The sequence below is a fragment of the Thamnophis elegans genome, chromosome Z (assembly GCF_009769535.1).
Source record: "Thamnophis elegans isolate rThaEle1 chromosome Z, rThaEle1.pri, whole genome shotgun sequence".
Lineage (NCBI taxonomy): Eukaryota > Metazoa > Chordata > Lepidosauria > Squamata > Colubridae > Thamnophis > Thamnophis elegans.
The window spans coordinates 97,198,762-97,210,756 of NC_045558.1; the positions used below are offsets into that span (position 1 = coordinate 97,198,762).

Below are 11,995 nucleotides of genomic sequence, written 5' to 3' on the forward strand. Positions count from 1 at the left end.
GCACTGTTTTTATTTACTTTAGAAGAGGTAACTATGGTGGCCTATGTTCGGGTAATGTAGGAAGGAAAGGAAAGGATAGAACATAGAACATGATTTTTCTTACTTCCGGCCTAATCTCAGTAAGAGGTTTTTCCCCTGGCAGGCCACCTGGGCAAAAAGTGGAGATATAAGTCAAACTGAAAGTCAAAAGTGAAGTTGAAAAGGATCAACAACATATATTTTTGCTTAGAAATATGAAGGGAGATATAAGTCACGTAGTTTTGCCTTAATGCACCTTTCTACTGGTATATCAGAAGAGGCGATTCTTGTGAATTGTTGCTACTCATGTGGCCTGTTGGCTTCTCTAGGGCTATTGTATGTAGGTGGCAAAGATGCAAGCAATCACTAATTTTTTTTGTAGTTCTAGGTTTCTTTCTGTTAAGGCTGTGAAAACTGCTGAAAAGGGCACTTTTGTTTTGAAGGGCACATGTTTTCAAAGCACTATTTGGTATGTCAATGAAGATTCTCAGTCCTCTAGGTAGGGTCGCCTGAAAATTGAGTCCACGGCAACTGGACTTATTTTTGCTGATTTGAAACATTTGGCTGCTAATCCAAGCAGCTTCCTCAGTTGAGGCAAATTAATTAGCCAAAGAGTCATTGGAATGTACCAACTCCTCCTGTAAGAAACTCAAGGTTTCTTCCCCAAAGTGTCTGACAATATGTCAATGAAGATTCTTAGTTGTCCAGGTAGAGTTATCTGAAAATTGAATTGCCTCAATTGATGTTGGAGGAATTGTACATTCCAATGACTCTCTGCCTAATCAACTTGTTCAGCCCAAGGAAGCTATTTGGATGAGCAGTGAAATGTTTCAGATCAACACAAATAAGTCCAGTTGCCATGACTCAATTTTCAGACACTGTTTGGAATATTATACAAAGTCATAGTCGTTCAACACATTAAGCCCAACTTAGCCAATTATGGTTTAGAGAACAATCTATCCAGGCAGGATTCACACAATGTTTTAAGAAGTAGTTTATAAATCATGCTGGCTAAGTTTAAACAACATTGTGCTCTATGATTCTGTTCTCACTCTTAGTATAGTGGATGTTGATTCCCAATTTTTTGGAAAAAAGAATTTCTTGGACAAGACAGGTTTTTAAAAATCTGATGCTTACTATAGTTTGTCCATATTATGCTAAATGAGGTGTGTGAAAGAGAATAATATTAATGCTGTGCCTTAAGGCAAAGGAACTTTTGATTTAGGAGGCTGCTGAGTCTTACAAAATGTTGTCAAATCCAAACCACTTCCTTCCCTGGAGTTGGTTAAGCAGAAACTGGACATCTTTCTATTGGAGATGCTACAATAATGGATTCCTGGATTGGGCAAGAGATTGGACTTGATGGTCTATAAAGTTCTTTCCAAAATTTTCAGTGAAAATGCTGAAGAACATAGTTTTGAGGTAAAGCAAATAGAGGGAAACCTCACTGATTAAGAAAACCTTATCTCTTTGTTTGGCAAACATCTCCAATGTTTGTCAGCTTTTGAGAAGTTGAGCCAAAGTTGTATAAAAATTCTTGGAAACTTGAGCGCAGCCTTTTTGGAAAAGGAGAATTAAAAAGAGAACATGACCATAGTTTGAAAACTCAGATGCAGCCAACTGGGCAAAGTTTTGAAGAGAAAAATGGACTAGGAGAGAAAGCTTTAAGCAAAACACAAATGGCTTGTCCGTTAGCCAAAACAAAATTTAAATGGGGTAGGCAAAGAAAATGTTTTGGTAGCCCAGATTGCTGGAAATATACTCTTCCTGGAATTTATTTGTGGCAAGCTTTATTATGTCTATATGGATCCAAGCTAGTATTCTGACAGCCAATAATATAGAAAATAATAGCTTTTCAGCATGTGTTCCATTATTCAAGTGGTGTTTATTTTTGAGCAGAGTTCAGTACTGATTGTCTAGAAGTTTTAAATTGCTCTAAGAACACAACGTAATATTATAGGACAGAAAGTATTTCTATCATTGTTAAACCCATCCATGAACATAATCGTGAACTTATTGGGCAAAGTTTCTAGATTGCAGGTTATGAAGTCCAAGAAAGATTCAACAGCAGCTATTTTCCTTTGGAGAAATTGAGAACTAATTAAACTACCATAGCTGGGATGCAAAAATCTGGGAAGGCCCTAGATGGAAGCAAAGGCATAAGAGTATCCTTGGTGGGCCTTTTGATTTTGGAATCTGATTTGGGAGCCCTACTAATGAGTTGAGGTTAGAGCTGCTAGAATTCTCCCTCATATCCCTCCTATGAATAGGAACAATGCACGCAAGATACTTTCATGCATCCAGACTTTCAGAAAAGTAGAGAACAATTTGTATGGGCATGTTCTTAAAACACACTTTCACGACCAACCTGCTTTGCTTTAATCCTTGTCCTTTCCTCTGCTCGTCTTTAGAGCAGGTAGAGATTGAGCTCCCTCCCACCAACAACTTCAGCCCCTGCAACATCCATGACCGTAAATGTCTGCAGAAACAACAAGCAAGAGCTCGGGAACGAATAAACAATGGTGTCAAGATGTGGAACCCCATACCCCGGGAGGACATCCGGCCACTGGTGAGGGGCTTTGGTTTTTCTTCAGAGAAAGGGGAATAGAAACCACATTTGACTGAATTAGGCTCTTCCCATTTGCTCCTCAGTTTTGCTCTTCATTTCCCAACATTTCAGATGCCTTCCAGATGTGTTAGAATTACAAATCTCAGAATTAGCCTGCCAGCACAGCCATGGGATTTCTAGAAATTCTAGCCTGATGCATGTGGAGGTTTGTGGGCAATCTGATTAAGAACACCTATTTGAAACAAGAAATATTTGTACTTCTGTACTTTCTGGTTTTTTTTTTTGCTACTTTATAAAATTCATTCCCAACTTGCCTCAGTGCTGGTTATTGCTAGTCATTTAATCTAGTGCACCAAGTGAACTTATTGGAGGCTTCCCTGTTATATAAAAAGTCGCCTTTTGAATATCTCACTAAGCTTGACTAATCAAGCCATGGATGGCTCATTAGCCACCTCCATTCCAGGGAGCGGTAATCTGGTGAGAATGAAAATATTCATTAACATGATACCCACATGTACTCTGAGAGATCTTGGATGCAGTCACAGTTCCTATATTCTGACTGAAATTCCTCCTATTATTTTGCCAACAGGTCCAAGGCTTGTGTCAGAGTGAACTTCAGAGATCCTTAGAGAGACTAGCAGCTTCCCAAACCCGAACCCATGAGGACCTTTACCTCATTCCCATCCCTAACTGTGACCAAAATGGAAATTTTCATCCCAAACAGGTAACCCTGAAACATGGGACGGCATGGGTAAACTTTTATTTTGTGTGGGCTACGATGTTTTTTTTGGGGGGACCAAATTCTCTTGACTTAGAAACAGATTTTTAATTCATTACATCTCAGAACTGCATAGCACGTGTTATGAACTATTATTAATTGTGTATTAAGGCAACTCATGTGTGTTAGCTTTTCCTTATGGAACTCCAACAATGTATCAACATTATTGAGAAACCTGGGTGCAAAAATAAACATAGAAAGGGCAACAAACCTCCATCCTCTGTTCTCCAATTGTAACCTATTGGGTGATGGAAAGTCCTTCTTGATGCCAATCAGCTTACTGTTCTTACACCTCAAAGGTTGGGCAGGACATTGCAATATTTAATAAGTAACTTGTTCTGACTCCGAGAACTGACATGATGTCATTCAACCTTTCCCAGCCTAGCACCTTTCTGATATGACAGATTACACAGGGTGGAAAATGTTAGTGAGAACCTTTTGAAAATACGTTCTTGACATCTCCAGTAAATAACTGTTATGATAGCCATAACTGGTCAGAGAACACATCATGTGAGGTGGTGAGATGACTATCCATCATCCTGGTAGCTTCCCAACAGTACCCTCTGCCATTCTATTTGCCTTTGCTTTGTGTGGAGTTGATGGCACAGTTCCAGATAAAACACTAAACACATTGCCTTTTAAAAGTAGCTCTGGACCTCCGTATTCCCACAGTATCAGTAATGTTGAAGAACTGAAGTGATTTATTTCCACTAGTATAGTTGATAGTTTTTTCCCCTCCTTTTTTGAGATCCTGTAGTTCTATTTTGCCATTTCCTTCATTTCCTTCATCCCAACTCTGGGGTTTTGGATTCTATAAGGAAAAATGCTAATTTCATGGCATTTCAGAGGGGAAAACAACTGGCATATAAATAGCCAAGGTACCCCTCCCACCCACAAATCCAGACCACCCCAAACCTTCACTCAGTGATAGTGCTGAGGCTGGACCTGGGCCTTGATTTCAGACCTAGAGGCACCACTGTCACTCAAAAAGGCTGCCTTTTGCCATTCCCCATGGTTCAATAGCCTTGGAGGATGGTATAATATTCCTTGTGGCCCAGTGTTCCCCGAGTTCTGCTCTATACCACTTATTTTTACCCAGTGTTCTCTTTTTGTTACTACTTGTACTACTGTTCTTGGTTGCATGAGGTCTTCAATCTTGAAGCAGGTTCAGAGAAGGTTATTGCACAGCCTCAACCTTCAAAAACTGTGTAAAAGCACTCCCCATTCTTAAACAATTTTCGGAAGCTCCAGAGGCCATTCAAGAGCACTGCCCATTTGTATGACTTCTGGAAAGTTTGGAGGAAAGCACATCCCATTCCCATGTGGCCTCTTGCTAGCTTCAAAAATTGTGCAAGAATGGGGTGTGTTTTTGGGAATAGTTCTTGGATATTAGTGAGCACTGATGTATCGCTTAAAATGTCATGGTACATCATAGGTTCAATACATCATGTAATGAGTCCAATGTTTTCTAGCCTCCCCACCCCACCCCAGGTTTACATTTTCAACATAAATTTAACATACCTTTATACATTCTAGACAATTTTTGGGGACCTATACCAACTGTTTTATAAAAATTATGTTTATGATATCACAATATATATACATTTCAATTTTTTCAACCCACATTTTCCCACTATTCCATTTGCATATTGTAACTAAAAAATAGTCATTTTATCATATATTCTTTCACTTGTTCTTCTGTTTCAAATTTATACATTTAAGTAATAATATGTTTATTTGTAAACAGATCTATTTTCAAATTAACTCTTACAATACTCAAAACCAAAAGTTTTTTCATCTAAAGCTTTCTATAAATATATATAAGAAAACTATTGGCAAATATATCCTATTTATATAAAAATGGTTTGGGATGCAAGTAAAGCTTTTATTAAAGATTATTTTGTAAAACATAATACTTAACTCAAAAAGAAGATCCAAGGAAAAACACAGGCTATTTTGAATGATAAAAAGCATTAAAAATGTCCAGAGAAGATAAGCATTTCCCATCAAATTAAACATTTATTACAATAATTATTGATGTTAACAATAAGGGAAATGAAAGTAAAAATAAACTATGTAAACAAAAAAAACCCCAAATTGCAAATAAATTAGGGATATGACTAGAGTACAAATGAAGTTTGTGTTTCCCTGGCTGTGGATAAAATGAAAGCAATGTGAAAAGGATATAATGTCAAAAATAATTAGGAGCAGAGCAATATGAAAACGAGTTCTTAGTAAGAGTATATCATTTTTTCATAATTATGAGAATTAATCTATCTTTCTCCTTTAGTGTCACCCAGCTTTGGATGGGCAACGAGGGAAATGTTGGTGTGTGGATCGGAAAACAGGATTGAAATTGACAGGAAGTCTGGAAGTGAAGGAAGATTTGGATTGCCATCAGCCTGTAGATGGAGTGGAAGAGTGACCAGGCTGATAAGTGGACAATAAGACTTGCCTTGACAATCTGCCAAGGAAACTTGTTGTACTTAGTGTTTGATAAGTAGATGCAATGCAAACTGGGAGTTACCACAATGCCTTTTTTTTTCCTGAGAGGGAATAATAGCAGTAATGGCTGCCTCTCTCCTCAAAATAACTGCATTAATCTAAAAACAATATGGTTTAGTCAATCCGTTTCTCTCTGCTGTTTAACTGGGTAGCTATTTGCATTCATGGATCATTCTTCACTGACAATGGAAATTATATTCCCTGTGAATGACCATTGATGACAAAAAGCCCCATTGGCTTTAATCTTGAGTACCTCAATAAGTCTTTTGAGAGTTTCCTCTGAGTAGACCTGCTCTTGTTTTTGGTATAAACTGTTGGGGAACTTGCTCTTCTCCTACTGAGAAAGGGAAAAAGAAAAGAAAAGCTCTTTCCCGCACTTTTCTTAAAGGTCCACTAAAGTCCGAGATGGTTCAGTAGTGCCTAGACTTCTTCCATCCTAATATACTTGATCTTCTTAATGCAAGGGATAAATTACATTTAGGATGAGAAAAAGTATGCTTATTTAAAAGGCCTCATTTTCTAGCCATGATACACCAGTCTTCATTCCTGGAACCGGTTTTTATTGCTATAGCCTTGAAACACTTTAAAGCAACAATATAGATTAGAGCATTTTTGAACAAAATGCTCTAATTTGTATTAATCAGGCAAACTTTTCTCAATCTCTTGTTTCTCCAAATCAGAGTTTTACTTTGAATTTAGGATGTCCTTTCCATAATTTCAAGTAAAGCTTTAATTTAAAACAATTGTTACAATTGTTAATTCATATTCCAAATATGAAAGGGTACAAAAAACTCAAATCATAATATATAATAATTAAAACCATGTTTCTGCATTCATGCATTTAAAAAATCAGAAAAAAAGATAGCTGGTATAATTCAGCTGATGTTTCTATCCTTGCTCGGTAATTAACTATTCAGTATATTTTCAAACAGTAAGATAATCTTTGCTGCATAAGATGGCATCTTTGAAATCTGGAAAAATGAGATTCTAATCTAGGGCATTTGGTAAAAATAATAATGACTTCCAATTTGTAGTAATAGTGACAAAAGAACTTTTAGAAATTGGCATGGGAGCCGGATTTAGCAACATTTTCAAGGATTGTGCTTTGGCTTATTTGAATAAAATAAGGGTGTAGGAGGGAAATCCTAAAAATGGGCCTCTATATTTATTTAATTTACAATGGAGATAGGATTCAGATTCACCTGATATTTGCTTTCTTTTCCTTTCCTGTTAAATGTAGAGTTATCATAGCCCTGGTATTAAGAGATTACCCAACCCAAGACTACTTCAAATCTGGAAACAAAAGTGTTTAGAGTACCCAAGACTGAATTTGTCCATTCTAGAGTCCAACCCGATTTATTATTAAAAACAAGGCCACTTTTTTTCTAGCTTCCTTTGAGTGTTAAAAAGTTTCTAATTAAAGAGCAATAAAATTAATGCCATCAGACAATCTTGCTGCAGAACAAGGAATCCCTTCCTCAAATGAAATATGTGTCACTAGCAAGTAGAGTTTGCAACATTGGGGGTGGGGGTGGAGGAGATAAGAGACTCCCAGCCCCCTTGCTGGAGTTTCATAAAAATCTTCAGTTTGGACTGCCAAAATTTATTGGCAAAACCATTAATTTTCTATGGGGCAATTTCTCACATTTTGCCTTTAAAAGGACAAGATAGATCACCATGAGTGCAAAGTAATTCATTGTCCTTTTTTAATTATATCCCCCAGATTAGAATGTTCTTTCTGACTATACATATAGGTTGGTCTAACTTTCAGATAAACAAATTGTCAAGAAGGAGACTCTGGAGCATGTTTTCAGAGCATGGGGTAGCAGCACTAACTTTTGATGAAGTCCTTTACCTTCCAAGAGTGTAAGAACTCATTACTCATTACAACAACCATGGGGTGTTGTTCTTTCAAATGGAGGAAACTTATTTTGGACCTTATTGCCCTTATTAATGACTGGTTTTAGAAAGAGAACAGTTTTAATAAGGAATTGAAACTGTCAGCTGCAGGCTTTCTTCCTGAAATGACATTATTCTAAATGTAGGTTCTTTTTTTAGAATGTACTAAGACAATAATATATCAAAAGATAGAAACAAAAACATGATGCATGAACAATAAAAAGGGATGAAAGGACAAACAGGAAAGGAATAAAAAGGGGGCGAAACCCAAAATAATTCATAACACGAGGAAAACAAACATATGGCTGAACCTTATCTCAATTAATCTATAAACAGCAACTATCTCCCAATAAACCTGTCAGCTTGATATCTAACAGAGCTAACTGGGGGAAGAGGAATAAATAGTAGATCATCTACTATTTCCAAATCCAGGATGCTTGTCTTGACCAAAACAGCATTTGGGTTTTATTGTACGGCAAACTCTTCATTGCCTTCAGGGTATTTATTATGTGGATTTGGGGAATCTAATCTTTTCTGGGAAATGAAGGGAAGAGTAGATTCAGATCTACTGAATCTGAATCTGGCTGCAATCCACTGTTGGAAGGTTTTGGACTTCAGTTTCATTCTTTTCAGGTCAGTGATAATTGCTTGATCCCTTTCTGGTCTACTTCAGTCCTTTAGGAGTGCAACTCCAGGAATTCTGTAGTCATTTTCAAGTTGTTGGGTTCCTATTTTCATAATTTCCAGCCGCATCTGGGGAGCACCAATTTTGGAAAAACTATAACTCCAAATATAGCTGATTGGTAAACCACAGCATTTGCCAAGGATGAAAATAAGTGAACTTCCATATACAGTGGTCCATAACAGTGCTGTATTAGTTATTGCTAGCTAGCTTTATATTGCCTGTGATATTTTATAGAGCGAGTTGTCCTACAGATGTGGGCAATCTTTTAACATCTGCAGGTTGCTGTAATGTTCATGACACTGTTCCTCAACCTTTGCAATTTAAAGATATTTGACTTCAACTCCCAGAATTCCCCAGCCACTGAAATAAGTGGCTCAATTGTGAAAATTAGAAGAGGTCATGATTTCCTTTATTTCCCCTTGAGGCTGCAGAGATCGGTTTCTATTTTCGAAAAAGAGTTGTTACATTTGTTTGAGGGAAAGGGTAACAGTTTGGGAGTTTTTTTCTGCCTCAAAATGGCATGACTAGTTTTTGAGAGCTGTGGTGCAAAGGGGATTGGTGGTTCACAAAAAAAAGGTGGGGGCCTCAGGTTGCCTATTTCTTCTTTATTGCTTTTCTGTAGGTACAGTGCATTTTTAAAACTGCAGTTATCTGAGAATCAAGTCCATTGAACTCAGTGGAACTAATATTTGAATAGCTGTGCATCCTATTGCCCTATTTCATATTTGCTACATCAAACATAGCATCTTTCAGCACAATCACATACAATGCTGAAAAATTACACTTCTTAGGTGTCAAGAATGAAGAAGTGAAGGTGATTTTTTTGTTGAGAGGAGATATTCTCTCAGTGCCAGAAACTAAAGCTGTGTACCCTTCAAACATGATTCAGTTTGAACATTAAGTAAACTCTTAAAATATCAGTGCATTTTAATAGCTGACCTCTTTAGCAGATTATTTCAGAGGTGCAGAATTTAAAATCCCATGGAATCCAGAGCAGTTCTTGTGAATCCATTTTGAAGCAGGAACAGTCTTATTAAATGTCTTCTGTTTCATATCTGGGAACATATAAAATCTTCACACAACACATGCAATCCAGTCAAATCTGGTAGTATTGTATACTTCTATATGGTGCCTCTCTTCATCTTGTCAGGCTTTTGCATACAATAAGAGCTGTGATTATATGCTAATATATTGGTTGCAATGTTTTTGTTGCTGTGAATGTTATTGCTCTTAATTCTATTTTTTTTAAAAAACAAACTTTTCAAATGATACAGTTGTTGTATATCACTTAATTTGAGCATTTCTGGGAAAAGCTATTTATAAATGGTAAAAATAAAAGAAAAAAAAAACCAAAAATGTCCAGGGTGGTATTTTTTACATTTATATTTTCAGGTTTCTTTTTCACTGGGGATTAGTGGTGGGATTCAAATTTTTTTACTACCGGTTCTATGGGGGTTGCTTAGTGTGGGTGGCATGGCTTGGTGGATGTGACTTGGTGGGCGTGGCAGGGGAAGGATACTATAAAATCCCCATTTCTTCCCCACTCCAGTTAGAGGTGGTTTTTTACTGGTTCTCCGAACTACTCCAAATTTCTGCTACCGGTTCTCCAGAATCTGCTGAATACTACGTCTGCTGGCGATGATGAAATTTTCCATGTGCTCCAGATAATCCAGGTTTTTTTTTCTAATTTAGCAACTTTAACAATTATAACAGATCTTAATTTGCCAAGTTTGAAAAACACTGAGGTAATCCAATACAAAGGAGGAGAATCACCATAAATAGTAAGAAAAACAGGCATTTGAAGATCTTGATTGCTACTTCCCCCCACCAATTTGAAAAAAAGAATATTCAAGTGGAACTACTACAGTATATCTTATATGAAAATATAAGCAATGTCTTTTCTCTCCTTCTTATTCAAAAGAATCAAAGGTGAGTTTCTTACACTTTTAACCACAAATGGTTCCAAAGTAAAGGTGTGAAAGAAACAGACAGGCTTAAATTAAATACACTATTTGCAGTTTAAACAGAAACCAAAACCATAAAATAATGTTGAGATTCAGCAGGTATGAAGAAGGAATTTAAATATTTGCTCCCTTGTTGTTTTACTCTTCTGAGAACTATCAAAGGGCAAATTTTCTCACAGTGCAAATAATCTCTTTAGAAGAATGATTTTCCTCAAAGGATTATAAACTATCCAATAATAAAATTCCAATAAGCATCTGTTCCCCTTTTTTTCTCTAGCATGTTTTTATGTTTTAAAAAGAATAGTCTTACATATTAGTACCAAAGGCATGTAGCATTACATTAAAGTAGAGTGTAATAGATTTATTCAGGCATACTTTGGAATTATATGAAGGAGTTCTAGGCAGCCTTAGACTAAAGAGCTTCTGTCTCTTTTCTTGATTCATATACCACCACGACAGATCCTTGTTTATGCAATCAATGTTGTATCTGATTAGTTATGCTATAATTGGTCATTGCTTTGTTTCAAGATTTGTTAAAAGTAAAGATGAAAAGAGAATCACAAAAGAAAAGGGACGGGGAGAATGCAGGAGCCCAAAGATACATTAAATCAATGAGGATGGTGATACTGAAAAAATGGCTCCCATTCTCCCCTCATCCTCATCCTTTCCTAACTAAATTTCCACTTCAGGGATGAGAAGAAACAAAACAAAACAAAAAAGACATCCCATGTCCCATCTATCATTCCTCTCAATGTTTTCTCTGGAGCAATTCCTAAATCCTATTTAAGCTCCATTTCCTCTATTTAGGTTTAATTTGTAAAGAAAAGAATGATTAAAAAGTCATCATGAGTCGATCTCCAATCTACTCTCACTCAAACAGAAATAAATCTAATAGAACCTAATCCAGCATTCAGATTATATTATTTTCTTCTCCAAAGGGTAAAAAATGCAGAATGCTTATTTGTGGAGGGGAAATTTCCTTTGGTATGAGGTCCTTGAAATCTTATCATAGCTTTGAAAATGTAATTGAAATTGCACATGGGATTCCTACAACAAGGAGTGTCTATATATTGCAGCACAATATTAGCAGAATGCAAATGTAATTAAGAGGTGCAATGTGGAAGCTAATTATATAAGACTTTAATGAGGGAAATCACAGGTTGGACTAGGTTCTCTCTCAGTCTAATCTATCCTACAGGGTAGCTAAAAAAATAAAATTAAATAATTTCTTTGATTAACTGGCAGAGGAAGATTCTCATTATATTGCTCTGAGTTGTAACATCTTTTTAAAGTTCAACATACAACAGTGAATGGAAGGAATTTAATTCTTTTCCTCCTATTGCTTCTATTGTTTAGAAAAGATATAAATATACATGTTATTTTCCACCATAAGCCAAATACAAACTATGACTCTAAAAGCACTATTATAGATTTGAAATCCCCACCTTGTTAAAGTTGGAAACATTGCATTATGATGTTCTGCTTAGGTTAAACTGATTTAAACTGATTTATTTATTCAACATCTTAGAATCACTTTATAGGGGAGGTGAGCAGCATATAGCAATAGCAATAGCACT

General features: G+C 36.3%; 1 protein-coding gene across 1 annotated transcript in view; it reads left to right on the forward strand.

Moving 5' to 3' along the window:
• The window catches only part of IGFBP4 (insulin like growth factor binding protein 4), a 30,740-nt gene extending 21,609 nt beyond the window's left edge, over positions 1-9,131 (forward strand). Inside the window, exons 2-4 of the mRNA XM_032237890.1 lie at positions 2,430-2,587; positions 3,177-3,311; positions 5,656-9,131. Coding sequence (XP_032093781.1) covers positions 2,430-2,587; positions 3,177-3,311; positions 5,656-5,790 — 428 coding nt within the window. The 3' untranslated portion in view covers positions 5,791-9,131. The remainder of the gene's footprint in view (positions 1-2,429; positions 2,588-3,176; positions 3,312-5,655) is intronic.
• Positions 9,132-11,995: the final 2,864 nt, after the last annotated feature.